Source organism: Carassius carassius, chromosome 37 (genome assembly GCF_963082965.1).
Source record: "Carassius carassius chromosome 37, fCarCar2.1, whole genome shotgun sequence".
NCBI lineage: Eukaryota > Metazoa > Chordata > Actinopteri > Cypriniformes > Cyprinidae > Carassius > Carassius carassius.
The window spans coordinates 13,561,919-13,582,405 of NC_081791.1; the positions used below are offsets into that span (position 1 = coordinate 13,561,919).

Consider the following 20,487-nt stretch of genomic DNA (forward strand, 5'->3'; position numbering starts at 1 on the left):
TGCAAATCATGCAAAAGAAAATTAAGTAGTTTTACTATGATAAAACCATGGTTTATTTTTGTAAGGGTTGTGATGTCCATATGTTTTTTGTTGAAGAAATTATAAAGGCTGTGTCATCTATACCAAAAATTAAAGATTTAGAGATTATTTGAATTAAATGTTTGGACAATAGCCTAAACAAGGATTTGATTTTCCTGTAAGTGAAACAGCAGCAATTGCCCTTTGTCTCCCTTTTCAGGCATTTGTAATAACATGTTATTTTATATTTTGTATTAGCCTACATTATGTATTTTAACAGTGTTATTATGGTGGTGAAATTATTTCTGACATTAAAACTCATATTAACATCAAAAAAGTTTCCCAGAAATTTACCAGAAAGTGATATATGGGCCTCGTTTTTACCTGTTTTTATACAGTCTTTTGTTTTTACCTAAATTATTTACAATGTGTTCCTGTGGCTCAAGTGGTAGACTGTTGCGTTAGCAGCGCAAGGCTGTGGGTTTGATTCCCAGGAAACTCATGTTAGGTAAAATTTGTTGATGCACTGTAAGTTGCTTTGGATAAAAGTGTCTGCTAAATGTACAATCTATTTTTATACATATTAAAAATGTATAAAGTGTCTCTTGTATTTGACATGTAAATAAATGACATGTAACACTTCCCATAACACCCTACGATCAGTTGTTGGTAATTTGTTGTGTAGCGTGCCCGATGCCGCATCCAATGTAGACAGCACTGCTTTTGTTAACACACAGCTCGTAGAAACGGGCCTGGCAGCTCGCGCCAGTTCTAGACACGGTGAAAGTTTCCTGATTGTGACGGAAGGCCGAATTTACATGACACATTATAAATGAGCATAGTCTGCGATAGATACAGTGCCAAAAAGAAGAGAAGAGGATAAAGACAGAGGTAAAGAGATGTAGTGAATGAACAATTTATTGCATAGAAGTAAGATACTATAATTTCATGGCAGTTATTTTTACCTTAAACTAAATGTTAGCAGTTGTTCTGAGTTCTGAGTCCCCAGACTGTGATTTTGTACAATCATGTCAGTTTTAAGACGCATTTTTTATTATCACTTTTTTATTAATGTTTTACTCTACAGTTGTGCAGTTTTGGGGGGATACAGTACAGGCCAAAAGTTTGGAAACATTACTATTTTGAATGTTTTTGAGAGAAGTTTCTTCTGCTCATCAAGCCTGCATTTATTTGATCAAAAATACAGAAAAAAAATGTAATATTGTGATATATTATTACAATTTAAAATAATTTGTTTTCAATTTATTATACTTTAAATTATCATTTATTTCTGTGATGCAAAGCTGAATTTTCAGCATCATTACTCCATTCTTCAGTGTCACATGTGACATCCGGTCTATCACATGATCCTTTAGATATCATTCTAATATGATGATTTATTATGAGTGCTGGAAACAGTTCTGCTGTAATGTGTGTGTGTGTGTGTGTGTGTGTGTGAATATATATATATATATATATATATATATATATATATATATGCTAAATCATGAACACAATGACAGGGTGAAATGGGATGTGATGCATGGGGCGCCAGGTAAAATCTTGCCTAGGGCAGCAAATTGGTCAGGGCCGGCCCTGTTTGCTGTGGCCTGGAATTGAACTACTGGTTTCGTCTGGTCAGAGGAGAACTGGCCCCCAACTGAGCCTGGTTTCTCCCAAGGTTTTTTCTCCATTCTGTCACCGATGCAGTTTCGGTTCCTTGCCGCTGTCACCTCTGGCTTGCTTAGTTGGGATCACTTCATCTACAGCGATATCGTTGACTTGATTGAAAATAAATGCACAGACACTATTTAACTGAACAGAGATGATATCACTGAATTCAATGATGAACTGCATTTAACTGTCATTTTGCATTATTGATACACTGTTTTCCTAATGAATGTTGTTCAGTTGCTTTGATGCAATGTATTTTGTTTAAAGTGCTATATAAATAAAGGTGACTTGACTTGACTAAATGAACACATTACAGTTGTTTTCATGACTGTAAGTCTTTCTCCGCAAATGCTATTGAGCTTTAAAGGAAGTAAGGATGACAACAGAGTAGTCTCCAAGTTGTCAATGGACTTCAACCCAAAACTCAGTACTTAGAGGTAATAAGGTTTGAATAGAAATACAAACAGTGTATATGACATTAGCTATAGTATTGTATAAAGTCACTTTGGATAAAAGCATCTGCCAAATGAATGGATGCACATTAGGGTGCGTAGCTGATGACACGTTTTTGGGTGAAATCCCCCTCGAGAGTGAAGATGTGCAGAGCAAAAGTTTATAGCTATCAGAATTATATTGAATCAGATTGAATGAGTCTGTTCAGATGAATGAGCAAATTAGTAATTTAATCCATTACATAAACAGTTATGGTCTTTTTAGATTACTTATGTGCCAACTAGTTTATTACATTGATCTAAATAGAATATTCCTGTATCATGTTGATTTAAACCCCTTAACTATCACTCACATTTTTAACAAACTTAAATTTTTATAATTCATGAATGAAAACTTTTTGTAACATGATATTGATGTACCATTTACATGGTAATGCAATGTCTGATTTTTTAAGTGGGTTTTAAAGGATGAATTTTGAAATTTTAAGTTGATATATAATTTCTTATGATTTCTAAAATGTGATAGAGAAAAAGGCAATGAAGAAGTTTTTTTTTTTTTTAACAACAGTCAGAACTCCTGTTATAATGTAGATTTTTAAGGGTTCACTCTTGTCATAAATTAATCTATTAATTTTCCTACATAATTTTTTACAAAAAACATTGGTAAAATATATATTTGGGAGTCTTAGACCTTTCAAACGATATATAGTTTGTCAAGATTAAATTAGATTTAATTGTAATATAGTGAAGTAAATGTAGGCGTCCTGTATACGGGACGGGGTGACAGTTAAAGGGTTTTAAAATAGAAAGAGAAAGAAAATATATTCCATTCATTGTTTTTAACAAGATGAAGTCAAGGTTTCCCAAACTGGGGTTCATGAAGAAACTACAGGGTGATTGTGAGTTTAATTATTTGCTAATAATTCATTTAATCATAAAATAAAATAATTTTAATGAACAACAACCAAAATAAAACACTTACTCAAAAAGATGAAACATTTTATTTGCTTGCATGTCATGTGACCATTAACCAACATTAAATAACTGTGAGCATGCAAATGCATTACTTATTAACTTATTACCTTAAATTCAGGTAAATATATGAAGTTAAAGAGGTTCATCTGACAAAAAAAGTTTGGAAATCCCTGCATTACATGTAAATATGAAATAACATTAATTGTGCATTTAAATGTGTTTGAAAGACAAAAGTCTTCCAAAGACATGGTAATACATGATTAAATAAGAGTGATAATTCAAATAAAAAATGTATATCATAACAATATAGTTGATGCAATGTTGAAATGTTGTAAAGTTTTAATTATTTTTGTATCTATTATAGCCACATCAATAGGTGAATCTGTATAAGTGGTAGACTATTGTATGAAGGAAATTTTAAAAGATAAAAAAAAAGAATCAGTCATAATCAATAAATTATGAAAAAATAACTGATTACAAGTATTTTAAAATGTCATATAGTCTAATTAAAAGCACTTATTTTTTGGAGTTATATTATGTAATCCACCTTACATGTGTCTATCCAGCACTGCCTGTCCATCAGAAAGAATCGTGTTTAGTGTCATGATTTTATTTGTCTTGATGATTCAAAATGACTCGCTTTTGTCCTTTTGGCGTGCTGACTCGAATAAAAATAGATTACATTTTCGATTTGTTTCTCAGCAAACTCTACCATATATGCCTTATGAACATTTGGGATACAGAAAAAGTTGCATGGATAACTTTTAAGACATTTAAATCTTTTTTGTAAAAAGTTTGAAGTTAACACTTCAATAAATATATAATTGCAAGCAGTTTTTTAAAAACATTTCTTTACTTGTTATCTGAAAAAGATTAGGTATAGCATAATATGGCTGTAGAAAAGCATAATGTTGACTAATTTACTGAAGTTGTGAAGTGGTAAATAAACTAACTATAGCTATTACCTACGAGAGTCTTCTATATAATGTGTCACACACTGTGGGCTTGACTGAGGAATGGCGCAGCTGCCCGGGGGCTTGCAGCAACCACATGTGATGACTCCGGGCAGGACTTTGCTTCGTCCACAGTGAAAGCCGATTCGCAGCATGAAATTAATATACTTCCTCAGCCACCAGCATGCATCAGCCCCAAGCATGTTGAAGCGGATATTGTCCTCTTTTGGAAGGCCAAACAAAGTAGTTTCTCTTTCACAGTGAAACACACAGCATCTCCGAAACACAGCGGCAACAACAATACAGCGAGAAAAAAATTTACACCACCTTTCTTAACTTAAGTCTTAACTTTGATAAAGAATATCTCTTTGGATTTGAGACTTTAGTCTTTGCAACTTTACAGATCATCTTTATGCACCATGAGCTTGTAACACTCTAAAGATAAAGGAACAATTTTAATTGCATCATATGACCCCTTTAAACGATGGAACTAAGACTCTGACTGTTATAGTGTAACAGTCGATTTCCTAAAAATGTGTGATAACATACCGGGCCAATGACAGGGAGAAGCTATTTCAGGTAAATTCAGTTCTCGTGTTTTTTGATTAATCATTGGTATATCCAGGAGTGACACTGACGTTGTTACGGATCACTCGGAGACAGAGGAGTAACAGATGAAAGATGGTATTTATTGAATTGACACAAGCAGAGGAGCGGGAAGTGAGGAGTGGATGGGTGTTGGGATCCGTGCCGGGAAGGTAGTGACCACACACACGCACCGTAGGGGTTTGGAGGATCTTGGAGGCAATCTTTGGAGAGAAGATGGAAGAAGAGTCTTCGGAGGTTATCCTTGGAGAGAAGGTAAAGAGGAGTTAGTCCAAATAGTTAGCGCACAGGAATGATCTTGTCGCGAACGTGACCGGACAATGACTGGGTGCGTGTGTGTGGTTTTTATGGTGCTGTGGTGGATGACAGGTGATGAGGATCAGGTGGTGATGATTAGAATTCAGGTGAGGGTGTGCGCCGTGATTGTGTGGAGGTGGAACCTGGCGTGTTTGTGACAGTACCCCCCTCCCCAGGGCCCGCTCCTGAGGGCCGGGGACCCTGACGTCGTGGTGGGCGTCCTCTTCCCCTGGGAGCTGGTCGGTTGGGGTGTCTGGAGTGGAAGGTTTCCAGTAAGGCGGGATCCAAGATGTCGTTGCGTGGGACCCAGGAGCGTTCCTCTGGACCATATCCTTCCCAGTCCACTAAGTACTCCAGCTGCCCACCACGCGGAGTCCAGGATGTTCTTGACCGAGTAGGCTGCGCCGTCATCTAGGAGGAGAGGAGGAGGGGCTTCCGTCTCGCCAGGTTCTGTGGAGGGAAGAACAGAAGGATGGTGAGGTTTCAACAATGAGATGTGGAAAGTGGGGTGAATCCGGTACTCAGGGGGAAGTTGAAGTTTGTAGGTAACCGGATTAATCTGTTGGATGATTGTGAACGGGCCAATGAACCTGGGACTGAGCTTACGGCAGGGTAGACGGAGGCGGATGTCCCGGGTAGACAGCCAGACCTTCTGACCGGGTTGATATTGGGGGGCCTCGGAACGGCGAAGGTCGGCTGCCGTCCTGCGTCTACGGAGCGCCCGTTGCAGTTGGTGATGGGCCGCGTCCCAGACCCTCTCGCTCTCCCGGGAACCAATAGTCAACCGCGGGAACATCAGAGGGCTCTCCTGACCAGGGGAATAGAGGTGGTTGGTAGCCGAGTACGCACTGGAAGGGTGTGAGTCCGGTGGTGGGTTGACGGAGGGAGTTCTGTGCGTACTCGGCCCACCCCAGGAATTGGTTCCAGGAGTTCTGGTGGCCATGACAGAAGGTACGGAGGAAGCGTCAGATCTCCTGGACTTTTCTTTCAGTCTGCCCGTTGGACTGTGGGTGGTAGCCGGAGGACAGGCTGATGGCCACACCTAGGAGGGAGTGAAATGTTTTCCATACCCGGGAGATGAACTGGGGGCCCCGATCCGACCCCATGTCCTCTGGAATGCCGAAGTACCTGGAGACATGGTTAAACATCAGTTCTGCCGTTTCCATGGCAGTGGGGAGACCCTTCAGAGGAAGAAGACGACAAGCTTTAGGTCACCAGAAGCGCTCCCGTAGCAACGAGAGGGTTTCATTGACCCCCGGGTGACCAGTGCCAAGTGATGTATGGGTGGAGTGGATGAGTGGAGTGCGACGTGTCCTAGGGATGTACTGGTGTCCTGGTGGGCAACCCGGCGGAGTGTTGTTAGGAGCTTCGGCTGGAGGTAGGGTCTCTGCAGACCAGGTGATAGGAGCGACTATGACCTTGTCCGGAAGGATGGGTTCGGGGTTCTCAGATCTCTCTTCGGGTGAGTAACATCTGGACAGAGCATCGGCCTTCACATTCTTTGCCCCTGGGCGGTAGGTGATGGAGAACTGGAAGCGGGTGAAGAATAGCGCCCAGCGGGCCTGTCTGGGGTTGAGTCTTTTGGCTGCTCTGAGGTATTCCAGATTTTTATGGTCAGTGAGAACTTGAAAAGGGTGTTTGGCTCCCTCCAGCCAATGTCTCCACTCCTCCAGGGCAAGCTTGATGGCAAGTAGCTCCCTGTTACCAATGTCGTAGTTTACCTCCGCCGGGTTGAGCTTCCTGGAGAAGAAGGCACATGGATGGAGGCGGCTGGGCGTCCCCTGCTGCTGAGACAGGACCGCACCCACTCCGGTGGTAGAGGCGTCCACCTCCACGACGAATGGCAGATCGGGGTTTGGATGTACGAGGAGTGGGGCGGTCGTAAAGGCCAGCTTCAAGGCCTGGAAGGCTTCGGTGGCGGCAGGAGTCCATGACAGGGACTTGGGCTTCTGACGAAGGAGGTTGGTTAGAGGGCTGGTGATAGTACTAAAATTCTGAATGAATCGTCTATAAAAGTTAGCGAAGCCAAGGAATCGCTGCAGTTCCTTTATGGTGGTAGGAATGGGCCAATCCCGGACGGCGCTTACCTTCCCCTCATCCATCCGGATGCCACTGCAGTCGATGGTATAACCAAGGAACTGCACTGAGGGTTGGTGGAATGAACACTTCTCTGCTTTTAGGTAGAGCTGGAAACCCCTTCAGGCGTTGCAAGACCTCCGCAACGTGGCATTGATGTTCAGCCTGGCTCTGGGAGTATATCAAGATGTCATCGATGTAGACTAGGACGAACTGATGGAGGAACTCCCGGAGCACCTCATGCATGAAGTCCTGGAATACTGAGGGGGCGTTTACTAGCCCATACGGCATCACAGAGTACTCGTAGTGACCAGTAGGGGTGATGAAGGCGGTCTTCCACTCGTCCCCCTCGCTTATCCGGATGAGGTTATACGCGCTGCGGAGGTCCAACTTGGAGAACACAGTGGCACCACGGAGATGTTCTAGGGCCGCTGGGACGAGGGGAAGAGGATAGCGAAACTTCTGTGTTATCTTGTTAAGGGCTCGATAATCAATACATGGCCGTCAACCTCCATCCTTTTTGGCCATGAAGAAGAAACTCAAAGCAGCAGGGGAGGTAGATGGGCGGATGTATCCTTGAGCCAGGGCCTCCCTGATGATAGGGGATAGATCCGTCCCCTAGGCACTGGTTCACCCGGCAGCAGATCTATGGCACAGTCCCACGGCCGGTGTGGAGGCAGCTTGGAGGCCCGCTTCGGGCAGAAGACATCACTGAAGGGGGCGTAGCACTGGGGTATGGAAATGGACTGGTTCTCGACTGGGCTTTCAATCGTGGTGGAGTAGACTGGTAGTGGTTCGGGGGGACGTTCCACTGGAACAGGACAGCCGGAGATGCATGATTGAAAGCAGGCTTCGCCCCACTTCAGGATTTCTCCTGTCCTCCAGGAGATTACCGGGTTGTGCTGCTCCAACCATGGGCGCCCTAAGATGACGTCAGCGGTGGAATCCTCCAGAACCAGCAGATGGATGTCCTTACGGTGTAGGAGTCCGGTTTGGAGGGAGATGGGGCCCACGCAGTGGCGTACATACTTTTTGCTCAACGGCCTGCCGGTGATTGTGTGGATCTGGTAAGCGGCCGGCGTGGCCGCGGTTGGGAGCCTGAGCTGACGGCAGAGGGCGCCGGAGATGAAGTTGCCGGCTGACCCAGAATCGAGGAGGGCGGAAACTGGAAGAGAAACATCAGCCGCAGTAAGTGTCACAACAGTGGTGAGTGGTTTCATTTGGTATCGTGAAGGAAGGATGGCACTCACCATGGGACGAGGAGGACGAACGGGGCACCCAGCTATGGTATGCCCTGAAGCTGCACAATATAGACAGAGATTCTGGGCCAGCCGTCTTTGACGCTCCGCCATAGAGAGGCGGTAGGAGTCCACCAACATGGGCTCGCTGGCTGGTTCTAGGGAGCTGACGTTCTCTGGTCGGCAGAGCGGAGTGGAGGAATGCGCCTGGCCCTGGTGCTCTTCTAAGCACGACTGCATACGAGTGGCGAAGCGGATGGACAGCTGGATGAATCGCTCGAGGCCGATGGTATCCTCGTATGCAGCGAGATGCAACCACACTCTGGGCTCCAGTCCTTGGCAATAGGTAGTGAGAAGGGCCTGTTCGTTCCACCCACTAGAGGCCGCCAGAGTTCTGAACTGCAAGGCATAATCATTGACAGACATATTCCCTTGTTTTAAGTTGTATAGTCTCTCACCTATTGAGGAGTCCCAGGCTGGTTTGCCGAAAACTTCCCGGAAATGTTAGATGAAGCTAGAATATGACTGGGTTACAGGGTTATTCTGAGTCCAGAGAGAATCTGCCCACTGTAATGCCTTGCCTTCCAACTGGGAGATAATGAAAGCTACATTTGATCGGTCCGTTGGATATGAGAGCGGTTGCATCTCCAGGACCAGTGAACACTGAAGCAGGAAACCGCTGCATTCCTCCGCCGAACCAGAGTAGGGCGCTGGCCGTGCCATGGGACTGGCATGCATGGCAGGTGAAGGAGGGATGACGGGGTTAGCGGAAGTGCTCGCTGGTGGTGGTGATGCAGGTGCCGACATGAGTGTCCGAAGGAGTGCATCCACTAGTTCCTGGAAGGGGTCCGTGAGGCTCATGCTTGTGTCTCTCTGTGCTGGTCCGGTCATCTGTTACGGATCACTCGGAGACAGAGGAGTAACAGATGAAAGATGGTATTTATTGAATTGACACAAGCAGAGGAGCGGGAAGTGAGGAGTGGATGGGTGTTGGGATCCGTGCCGGGAAGGTAGTGACCACACACACGCACCGTAGGGGTTTGGAGGATCTTGGAGGCAATCCTTGGAGAGAAGATGGAAGAAGAGTCTTCGGAGGTTATCCTTGGAGACAAGGTAAAGAGGAGTTAGTCCAAATAGTTAGCACACAGGAATGATCTTGTAGCGAACGTGACCGGACAATGACTGGGTGCGTGTGTGTGGTTTTTATGGTGCTGTGGTGGATGACAGGTGATGAGGATCAGGTGGTGATGATTAGAATTCAGGTGAGGGTGTGCGCCTTGATTGTGTGGAGGTGGAACCTGGCGTGTTTGTGAAAAACGTGTTATATAAATGATAACTTCTGTCTTTAATACAACAGTAGCAGACAGAATTTCTTGACTGATATGACCATCACATTATGATGACCAAATTTATTTACTAACTTTATTTATTAACTTACCTAGCTGGTAAGTTATTGTTGATCTTACAGAATGAAAGAGCTTGTTGGCCTTGGAGTGTTTTATATGTTATAAATTGTAACATTCTGTTTTATCTTTCAGGTTTTTCCCTGGCATTGTGTCACTTCGGTATTTTTGATTTTTAATTTGTTTTTCAGTTCCTAATATTAATAATAATGAGAAGAAGATTATATTATATTATATTATATTATATTATATTATATTAATTATATTATATTATATTATATTATATTATATTATATTATATTATATTATATTATATTATATTATATTATATTATATTATTTCAGGATGGGCCTCCGAACTGGTTTGCTACTTCACAAACTGGTCTCAGTACAGACCTGATGTTGGCAAGTACATGCCAGAAAATGTGGATCCACATCTGTGCACTCATTTAATTTATGCCTTTTCCATTATTAATTCGACAAATGAGTTGATCACTTCTGAATCTAATGATGAAACTCTGTACAAATCTTTCAATGGACTAAAGGAAAAGTATGCACTATCTGATGGAATGCATTAGTACTAATGCATTAATGCATTAATACTTCTATTTGCATTTTTTTAAAACTTCAGAGGAAGATGAATATCTGACCGTCTGTACATGATCAATCCCAAAAAATGTAATATTTTGAAGAGTGACCTAAAAATAATGCAAAAAGAATGTAATTTGTAATATTTGTCATTTCTAAATTTTATCTATTTATTTATTTTGAAAAAAAATAAGACCTTAATCCACTGCAAACATGTGACTATTACAGGAGCTCTTGGAAGCATATGAGGCAGAGAATGCTGCCACTGGACGTCCCAGACTCATGCTCACTGCTCTAGTGGCTGCTCAGAAAGGAACCATTGATGCTGGTTATGAAATTGCAGAAATTGCCAAGTATGTCTTCTAAAGAATTTTTAAATGAATGAATATAAATCAAATGAATATGTAGTCTGGCCAAGACCCACACAGTCTGATTCATTATTTGCTTCAATGTCTTGAGTCTGAGCTGATGACTCTGAACTTCTGGTAATGCAGGTATTTGGACTTCATTAATGTGATGACCTATGACTTCCACGGCTCATGGGAAAATGTCACTGGGCACAACAGTCCTCTGTACCTTGGCTCTGGATACACAGGAGAGAACATCTATAATACTGTAAGACGGCCATATATCCTGCTGTTTTCTTAACTTCATGCGTAACATTTAAATGATTGTTAATGAGACTGTGAGTCACTGCAAATAACAAGAAGCTGGAAACATGCAACAGGAAATAAGTGATTTGTCATGACAATGCAGGATTTTGCAATGAAATACTGGAGAGATGAGGGCGCTCCTGTGGAGAAGCTGAGGATGGGCTTTGCTACATATGGAAGAACATTTCGCCTGTCTTCACTTTCTGGACCCAGTGGAGCTGGAGCTTCAGCTAATGGTTCTGGATCAGCTGGAAAATACACCAGAGAGGCCGGATTCTGGTCCTATTATGAGGTCTTACCTTCAATCTGAACACATCGATTTACTGTGCATTACAGCTTGTTATTTTATTGGGCAGATTAAAATCAGAAGAGTAATGAACCGATAATCTCCCATCAGGTCTGTACTTTCCTTCAAGGAACCTCTGTGAAATGGATTGAGGATCAGAAATTTCCTTATGCAACAAAAGGATATGAATGGGTGGGATTCGACAACAAGGAAAGCTTTGAGACTAAGGTAAGGATATATAATAAAGATTGGGAAATACATGAAATGTAATGCAGCTCTCACGCTCAAAATAACTACATCTTTTCTGCTTTAGGTGAACTACCTAAAGGAGGAAAAGTTTGGAGGAGCTTTCGTCTGGGCTCTGGATCTTGATGACTTTACAGGACAGTTCTGTGATCAGGGCAAATACCCTCTCATTGGACATCTCAGCACACTTCTTAATAGAGGTACATCTCATATCTTAATCAAGGGCATTATTGTCACAGAAGGGGAAAAAAATCATGCTTTGGTAAATCAAAATTATGACATGAACAGACTTTAAAAAACTTGCTTTATAATTATGAGACAAGAATTAGAAATGATGAGATGCTTAATTATAATTATGAGACAAAAAGTAGGAACTGAGATTCACAATTATGATTTCATAATGACTTAGTATCATATTATGTCATAATTATGAATTACCAATCCATTTTTTTTATGTGGTATTGAGTTTCCATCTGATAAATCATTATAATTAATAGCGTGATCTGTCAAAGTTTATATTGTGACAATGACTGAGTGTACAGTAATTATAAGGAGCACAGCTACTCTCCTTAAATTAATACATATCTGTTAAATATTCATTTAACGTGAAATTTGTTCATAATGGCTCATTACCGCTACATTATAAAAATCGTATTCCAGAAAGTTGTGTAATAAGCTAATAACTAGAAAACTAAGATCAAATATCATATTGAAATTTCCTCCTCCAGATTTCCCACCAGTTTCACCAAATCCAACAATTGATAATGTATTGACATTATTAAACATGTTAAACAGGGTGCTTTTATTATGATGTTAGAATATTTATTCAAATAAAAAAGAACATCCATCTATGTTTGTTTGTAAACTAAAAAATTAACCTTTAAATCTTAAAGCTATTAATATTAAATATTTTAAAAAAAAATTCTAAGTACAGACCATTTCAGTGCAAAAATAAAGTTTTTAAAGTGACATTTAAACAACCAATAACAATAAATGTGTTGAGCAATAAATAATTTGTTGTGATGCAAATGATATGCAGAAATAAATGTTCATAGAGCCAGACATAAATAAAAAATTTACATTAATAATCTATTGGCCCATAATGCAAGCTTTGGAAATGTACCACAGCATTATAATATGAATTAATGGACACACTATAAAGGTAACTAGAATAGCTCCATATTGAGACCAGGCTGTTTGAGATGAGGCTCTTAAAAAATATTCCAAATCACCAAAGCAGCATGTTTGGAGGTGTAATGTCAGAAATATCACTTGGGCATTTTGAGGCTCAGGGATTCCAAACATATCTGATATATCATTATAATTTATTGTGTCTGTCTTTTTAACAATCGTGAACTATAAAGATTATATAAAGATAAGTTCTGCGTCACCCTGTCATAGTTTATTTTGCGATAATGACTGACTGACTGTACAATGTCTGCTTATTGCACAGCTATTCCACAAAGCCATGTAATAAACTAGATCAATAACTGGAAAACTAAGATAAAATATCAAATTAAAATTTCCTCCTTCACATTTCCCACCTGTCTGTCCGAACACAAAAAAAACAAAAACAAAAACAAAACAAAAAATCAGTACTTTCCAACTTAAATTTTCCTATTGACTGATCACATCTAAATTTTTCAATTGGCCAAATTGAATTAATGTGAATTCAACTGAAAAATGTAGATGTAATCAGTCACTAGAATTTTTTGAGAGACTGCATTGATAAACTTGTGGTATTTTTTTCCCCAATGTTTGAATATTCATTAGAAAATAAATAAATAAGAGAGAACACCCATCTGTTTCTATTAAAACTATTTCTTAATTTAAACTTGAAATGAAAAATTCATGTAACATTCTTGACATTTCTAAATGATAAATGCAAAACATTTACACTCATTTTCAGTCTCAGCACACTCCATTTCAATCACTAAGGATTCAAAGTAACATTTAAACAACCGATAACAATACCTTTGTGTCGAGTTACAGGTGATATGCAGTGGTAAATGTTTATATCCAGACATAATCAGTCATAATAAATCACTTCAGTCCAACGCTATTGGCCCATAATGCAAGCTTTAAAAATGTAACACAGCACTAACTTAAATCTTAATAATATCTGAATCAATGAAAACACTATAAAGGTAAGATACAGATAATAGAGCTCAGGCTGTTTAAGATGAATCTCTCAGAAATGTATTTATATGTATTTTGAAGCAGAGTTAACTAATTCAATCATGTCCTCTGCACCCACTCACACTTCCAAACATCACAATCCCCATTTCTTCTGATTTATTTGCATACCTACAGTTTTTGAAGGGGCTCAGCTGAAGTGTAGTCGTGTTCAGCAATGCTTCAGGGTGTTTTTGGTCATGGTCATGATTGCTTACAGTAAACTTACAGTAATTTGGCTGGTCTAACTGGCAAACCTCATTACTTATAGAAGTCAGGGTGATAACACAGTTTAAAAAGAAATACATGCTAAAACAAAGCCTTCTAAATCTTCAGTGTTTTGAGATCCGTGTAAGTAACATCGCACCATTTACAGCTCATGCTGGCTACCGTGAGGTGGCGGCAGCTTCCTGATGTCATTATTCTGGATGAGCTGAAAGTAGAACTGCACGATCTCTTCATAGTTCTGAATGGAGATTCTCTCGTTCACACCGTGAAATCTACAGGAGATGTTTAATTATATAAAAACATGACATTTCTAGCTGGACAGTATTACAAAGAGCATTTCTCCTGTGTCTTACCTCTGAGGATCACCTGGTTTAAACCATGACGGAGCAAAGCGATATATATCTTGAGTGATGTCCTTGTAGTGACGGCTGTCAGTGTTGCCAACACAGACACCTGTGAGAGGAAATCAGCTCAGTTAGAAGAGGTTTTTTCACAAGTCAATGATGTATGTAAGAGACGGAAAGCAGAAATGCATCACTTGTCTTACCAGGAGCCACCGTAAGCTGAGGAAACATGCTCTGCACCGTTTTCTTTATGATCTGGAAGCCAAACGCCCGCTCATCATAGGAGCTGATGGGCAGTGGGTCGAATCCATTGACTAGCTCTACCTTCACACGCTCATCTGACACAGTTGACTCGAATAACTCCAGAACCTAAAAGAAGACACTGAATCAAACTATGAAATAGTTCAGACGAAAATAGCTTTTATTAAACTATTGTAAATAGCATTTGTTTTAAAGGGATAGCCCACTAAAAAAAAAATCCTTATTTACACACTAACCATCTTCAGTTAATCAGTTTTTAAATCAGAGTGATTCATGAGATACTGGTTGGTGTGAAGAAGGTGTGAAAAGCAAAAGTTAATAGATGATCTATCAGAGTTATTGGTTGAACTGAATGAGTCATTGCTGTGGCACACGGTGTGACCTCTCACCTCCTGCAGTGTTTGGGATGAGTGGATACGGAAATTAACAAAAGCTTCAGCATATGACGGGATTATGTTAATCTGTCAGAGAAGGAGAAATAATCAGATCTACCTTCACGCTACTTTGTGAACTAACTTACAACAAAAAAGAGAGACCCACCTTTACACCCGAGTTAAACATAGTGACGGCAGTTGTGGTCCTCACAAAAGCATTTGTGTCAGGTTTTCTCTCCAACACCCTGCATATGAAAGGGATTCTCCTGGGTTTTAAATGCTTACAGGTGCATCTCAAAAAATTAGAATATCATGGAAAAGTTCTTTATTTTTTGTAATTTAATTTTAATAAGCAAACTTTCTTATATTCTAGATTGATTGCACACAAACTTTAATATTTCAAGAGTTTTTTGTTTTAATTCTGATGGTTATAATTTACATCTTAAAAAATCAGTATCTCCAAAAAATGTAATATTTTCTCAAAGATCAATAAAAAAAAGATTCACAAAACATAAATGTTCAAGATCTCCAAAGAAGGTTTAGTTATGCACTCAATAATTTGTTAGGGCTCCTTTTGTATGAATTACTGCTTCAATGAGGCGAGGCATGGAGGCGATCAGCCTGTGGCACTGCTGAGCCATTATTGAAGCTCAGGTTGTTTTGATAGCGCCCTTCAGCTCCTCTGTATTGTTTGTGAGATGTTACTTATCTTCCTCTTCACAATACCCCATAGATTCTCTGTGAGGTTCATGTCAGGTGGTCATTCCTGTTGCTTGTGCACCTTTTCCTACCACACCTTTTCCTTTCAGTCAACTTTCTATAAATATATTTTGATACAGCACTCTGTAAACAGCCAGCCCTTTCAGCAATGATCTTCTGTTGCATACCCTCCTTGTGGAAGATGTTGATGATCGTCTTCCAGACAACTGTCAAGTCAGTAGTCTTTCCCATAATTGTATTTGCCTGTTCTTAACTAGCCCAAGAGGTAACCCTTTTTAATTAAATTTCAAAAATAAACACCTTTTCTATAATATTCTAATTTTTGGAGATGCACCTGTACATGATGCAATTAATTAATAAAGTGTTTACTTAATTAGTTATGAAAAAATAACTTGATTAAAATATTTGAATGCAGTTAATGTGCTAGCCCTGCCCCCAGACCTGTAATATCATCTTAGTCATACAGTTGACTGTTGACAAATATGACTCCATAAATGCAGTTATGCCCTAAAATTCAAGATATTTGGGCAAAATTGCTCCTGATGAAGTAGGGTTCATGAGCACAGCACTTCTTTGTTTACAGTCGTTACTGGAGTAACCCCTATATTTCTGACGTTCCAAAAGCACCTGCTACTGACAGAATCAAATTGGATTTTTAATAAGCCTGTCTGCTGTATAAAGGGCTCTTAAAACTTGTTATATTTTACAGTTTGTCAATTGATATAATTATTACAGCATAATTACAATATAACTGTTAATTGTTTGTTAATTGATTTTGTAGGCTTGTCACTTTTGAGCAATTTAATGTATCCTTGCTGAAGTAAATTATTAATTTCTATCACAAATCAATGCTATGAATTATTATGATATGAGTACAAGGCAGACTCGGGGCTTTAAATCCTGACTTGTGTAACAAGCTTTTCATATAAAAGTACAGAATGGGATGTGATGACAGTCATATAGAGAGGGGGAAAAAATCCCATAACCATTATTAAATTGTCTTTGGAGGTCCGAAAAGTTTTCAATGCAGGAAAAATCCTGTATATAAAACACTTTGATATGACATTACTTACTACATTAAGGTGACCAATATGAGCTACCTGCTGAGTAGTGGAGAGAAGAGCCACATATTAGACATGATGAATCTGAGAGGCAAACCAAACTACAAAAGAAAACAAGAGAAATGGTTTTCACATATATAAAATACAGGTCAGTATTTCATAAACTATGGCCTGCAAAGTCTTGTAGCATTTTACCTTATGGGCCAGGTGTTCAAACGTACCACGCTCAGGACCATAACCAAACAGCCTGGGCATTGGATTTTCCTCCAATCTGGGAAAAGATATTACCGTAATTGATAACATTACGTACAATAAATCTTCATTTAAATACATGTAGTTTGGTCTAATACTACTGTCATGCAGCTGGTTTGAGAATAACTTGGATCCATCTTTAATCTTTTTTAATCGTTTTACTATAAAAAAAAAAAAATAGGTGTTTCTGCTTGCCTTTTGACTGCTGAAGCCAAGATGCCGATGCTGCTTTCTCTGGGAGGCATGGATGAATGTCCTGGAGCACTGCTGACACTCAGCTTCACTGTGGCCTGACCTTTCTCACTGATACCTATTCTACAAAAACACACACACGAGGCAAATATTACACACTAATACAATTACTAAATGACTGTGCTAGTAGAACGGCTCAGAATAACAGTCTCACAGGGCAGCAGGTCCATCCAGGCCACTTATGACACCATCCAGAACTGCCAGGCCTTCATCTAAAACATACTGGAGCTTTACCGCACGACTCTTCAGGAGCTTCACGATATTGACTGCCCCATGTAAACCATTCACCTGACAAAACCATAGAAATAATTTAATATAAATAAGTATTCTAAACCACAGCTAGTCAATTCACTTGAGACAGACCTCCTCATCATGACCCAAGCCAATGTAGAAGCTTCTCCGAGGAGTGTAACCTCGTTCCAGCAGGTATTCCAACGCCTGAAGGATCCCCTTCAAAACACACATCTCTACAGTTAGCATCAGGTTGGACTGAACAGATGCAGAAAATGATGCAGTGCTGATTCACTGTACCATCACAGACTGTTTATTGTCAATGGTTCCTCGTCCATAAATGAAGCCATTGATCTCTTGAGCAGAAAAAGGAGGAGCATCCCACCCATCTGCCTCATCGGCCGGTACTACATCAATGTGTGCCAGCAGCATGTAGGGCTCCAGATCAGCCTCGCTTCCCGATACAGTCAACAGATGGCTGTAGTTTCCCACCATCTCATGCTGGACCACACTGGATGAGAAGACCTTTGGGAAGACTGAGAAAGGAAAGATTCTTAAATAACACTCAATAAAACATCTAATCACTATTAAAGGACAAGTAGCTGATTTACAAGAAAAGGTTTTTTTATATATATATATTTTTTAACAGGTAATATTTATAAACAATGTCAAAAGAAGTGCTTTACCTTTAGAAAATACTTTTCATTTTATATATAGTTTGTGGTTTTTGGTATCCTGTTACCAAATTAGTAAAAGTTTAATGCCTTGAATTAGGCTATATATTACAATGTTTTCAAGCAATAAACATTAAATATAAAAATTAACTTGTTTTAATTATATAATGCCAATTAATAAATATATGTAATATATTTACAGTAAATTAAATGATCACATATTAATGATGTTCTAGGTTAATAAGTACTAATGAAAATGCAAGTAATAGGGTTGCAGATTTAGCCTAAATTATACTTTTTTTTACAATTTGAGAAATCTTAATATGAGTTTTTTTATGCTTTTTATGTTGCAGAAAAGGTCCACGTTATGTCACTTTATGTGCATAATTTTATAAAATGTCTAATTTTATTTATTTTTTTGTAGTGGGGGAGATCAAGTGGTAACAGGATTGAACTTAAAATATACTAATAATATACTATATATACTATAATCAGCTAATTATGTTTTTGGTAATTAAAATTAGTTAATAATTATATTTATATTATAAGTATTGAGGCATGGTGTCTCACCTTTCCTCAGAAGCGCGTCAAACTCACGCAGCGCACTAGTGTTCACGTTTGTCTCAGTGAATGACACAGTGGGAATCTGGATGGCCGCTATGAAAGAGACGAAAACAACACATTACAGTATTTGTAATGTCTACAGCAGCAATCTGCTCATGTTGACAGCACATCCGTCAAATGCGTTTTCCAGAGCCATCTATTCATGTCACGTGATGAGCTACTGGTTTAGCAATCTGCACAGAGAGGTGTTCTTCATAGCATTTATTCGTTGTATGTTACCTTTGAAATGTGCCAGCTGCTGCTTTCTCTGTTGTGGACTTAAATGAAGAGAAATGGCTGTTGTATTTTCCCATTTTCCCAACTGAAGCCCCGCGTCAAATGTAAACGTCCTAACTGTGGCAATAAGGAACAAAACTGTAATCAAAAATATGACACTAAACAGCAACACTTTGAGAAATTTAAATAATTTCCACTCAGCGTTATGGCCTGTCATGTTTCAGGAAGTGCAAAATAGAGTCATTTCATGGCCAGAGTTCATGTTTATCTAATACCTCACCGATAACACAGTAACGCCATCTGCTGATGTGGATTACAGTCGCATGTAAAAAAAAAAAAAAAAAAAAAGTGTTTATAAATATTTTAAATTACGTGTTATTATATTTTCTTTATAATTTTAATTGAAGTTTTAATAATTTTGTTGTGTGCTGCGGTTTTTAAATATATACAGTATATACACATTTAATATTTTATTTTTAAATAAATATAAATTTCAGTTAAAAAATAAATTTTAAATAGCTTAAATTAATAATAACAATTCATTAATATTAAAAAATGTTCTACATTTCAATTAAAAAAAAAAACATTCAGTTATGTTTGCCATTTGATTTGCACAATACAAATCATCCGTAGGCCAGAGTTATAGATGATAGGTATTACAAAATTCATTGCAGACATTATGAGAAAAGCATCAAGGAAGTAAATGAATGACTGTTTGTGCATGAGATTTGAGTTCCTTCTGAAAGGCTGCACTTTATATGAGACATATATATACCTCCCGGTTTCGCAGACATGGCTTAAGGCTAGTTCCAGACTAAAATGCATGTTTGAGATGTCTCGACTGAACATATCTTGCTCTGATATATCTTCAAATATGTCAATTCCGTTCTGCCTCAAGATGCACACATGTAACATTTTTTTCTAAGGCCTTTTACACACTAATTCTGCTGCTTAAATATCTTAATTTAACCAAGGCCTAGTTGTGGCTTAAGCTAAGCCCCGTCTGTGAAAGCAGGTCATAACAACCTTAAAATGAGGCTCAGCTCATTATTGTGAAAGTAAATTATAGTATAATATGAAGCACTAACACTGTATAGACTACCACTTGAAACCAGTGCCTGTTTAATATGCTGTAATGTTGTTGTGACAATTATCTCAGAATAATTTATATATTTTTCTTTTTAGATCTGCACTTTGTTTTAAGGTTACTTTTGATGCAACCAAGGAAATTATTGACTAGAGTCTGACACCAAGGAGAGCAATGATACAAAGGTAAAATACATAACAAGGTTATAAACTACATAAAGGCAATGTCATTTTGAAGAAGTCTTTATCTGCTCTCTGTAACTTGATTACTTTACAGGATAGTTTTATAGGGCAACTATCCTTTCAGACAGATCCATAAACATTTACATACTGGTCCATTTTATGTAATGTTAGAATTATTAATCATTGACAGCTTGATAGAGCAAAGTCAAGAATATAAACTTTGACATACAGAATAAATATTACATAAAAATGCAATAACCTGCAACCTAAGATTGTCTATTCAGTGAAGAGTAGCAGTGATCTGTGTAGACAAACAATAAACCAGCTGATGTCCTTAATTCA

General features: G+C 39.0%; 3 protein-coding genes across 3 annotated transcripts in view; 1 reads left to right on the plus strand and 2 right to left on the minus strand.

Annotated features, from left to right (window-relative positions):
- LOC132118065 (N-fatty-acyl-amino acid synthase/hydrolase PM20D1.1-like) overlaps positions 1-20,487 on the minus strand; it is a 324,185-nt gene that overhangs the window by 293,723 nt on the left and 9,975 nt on the right. The window lies entirely within an intron of this gene.
- Positions 7,578-11,843, plus strand: LOC132118668 (acidic mammalian chitinase-like). Its single transcript, XM_059528635.1, has 8 exons — positions 7,578-7,607; positions 9,758-9,854; positions 10,037-10,245; positions 10,508-10,632; positions 10,774-10,894; positions 11,036-11,224; positions 11,330-11,446; positions 11,532-11,843. The coding sequence occupies exons 1-8, from the start codon at positions 7,578-7,580 to the stop codon at positions 11,757-11,759; spliced, it is 1,116 nt and encodes a 371-aa protein (XP_059384618.1). The 3' UTR covers positions 11,760-11,843.
- LOC132118059 (N-fatty-acyl-amino acid synthase/hydrolase PM20D1.2) lies at positions 13,270-19,151 on the minus strand. Its single transcript, XM_059527559.1, has 13 exons — positions 18,880-19,151; positions 18,607-18,693; positions 17,663-17,898; positions 17,495-17,581; positions 17,286-17,419; positions 17,075-17,194; positions 16,823-16,898; positions 16,667-16,728; positions 15,013-15,091; positions 14,862-14,933; positions 14,415-14,580; positions 14,221-14,320; positions 13,270-14,139 (listed from the first exon to the last, which is right to left on the minus strand). Exons 1-13 carry the CDS (start codon positions 19,091-19,093, stop codon positions 14,010-14,012), a joined length of 1,563 nt encoding a protein of 520 aa, XP_059383542.1. The 5' UTR covers positions 19,094-19,151; the 3' UTR covers positions 13,270-14,009.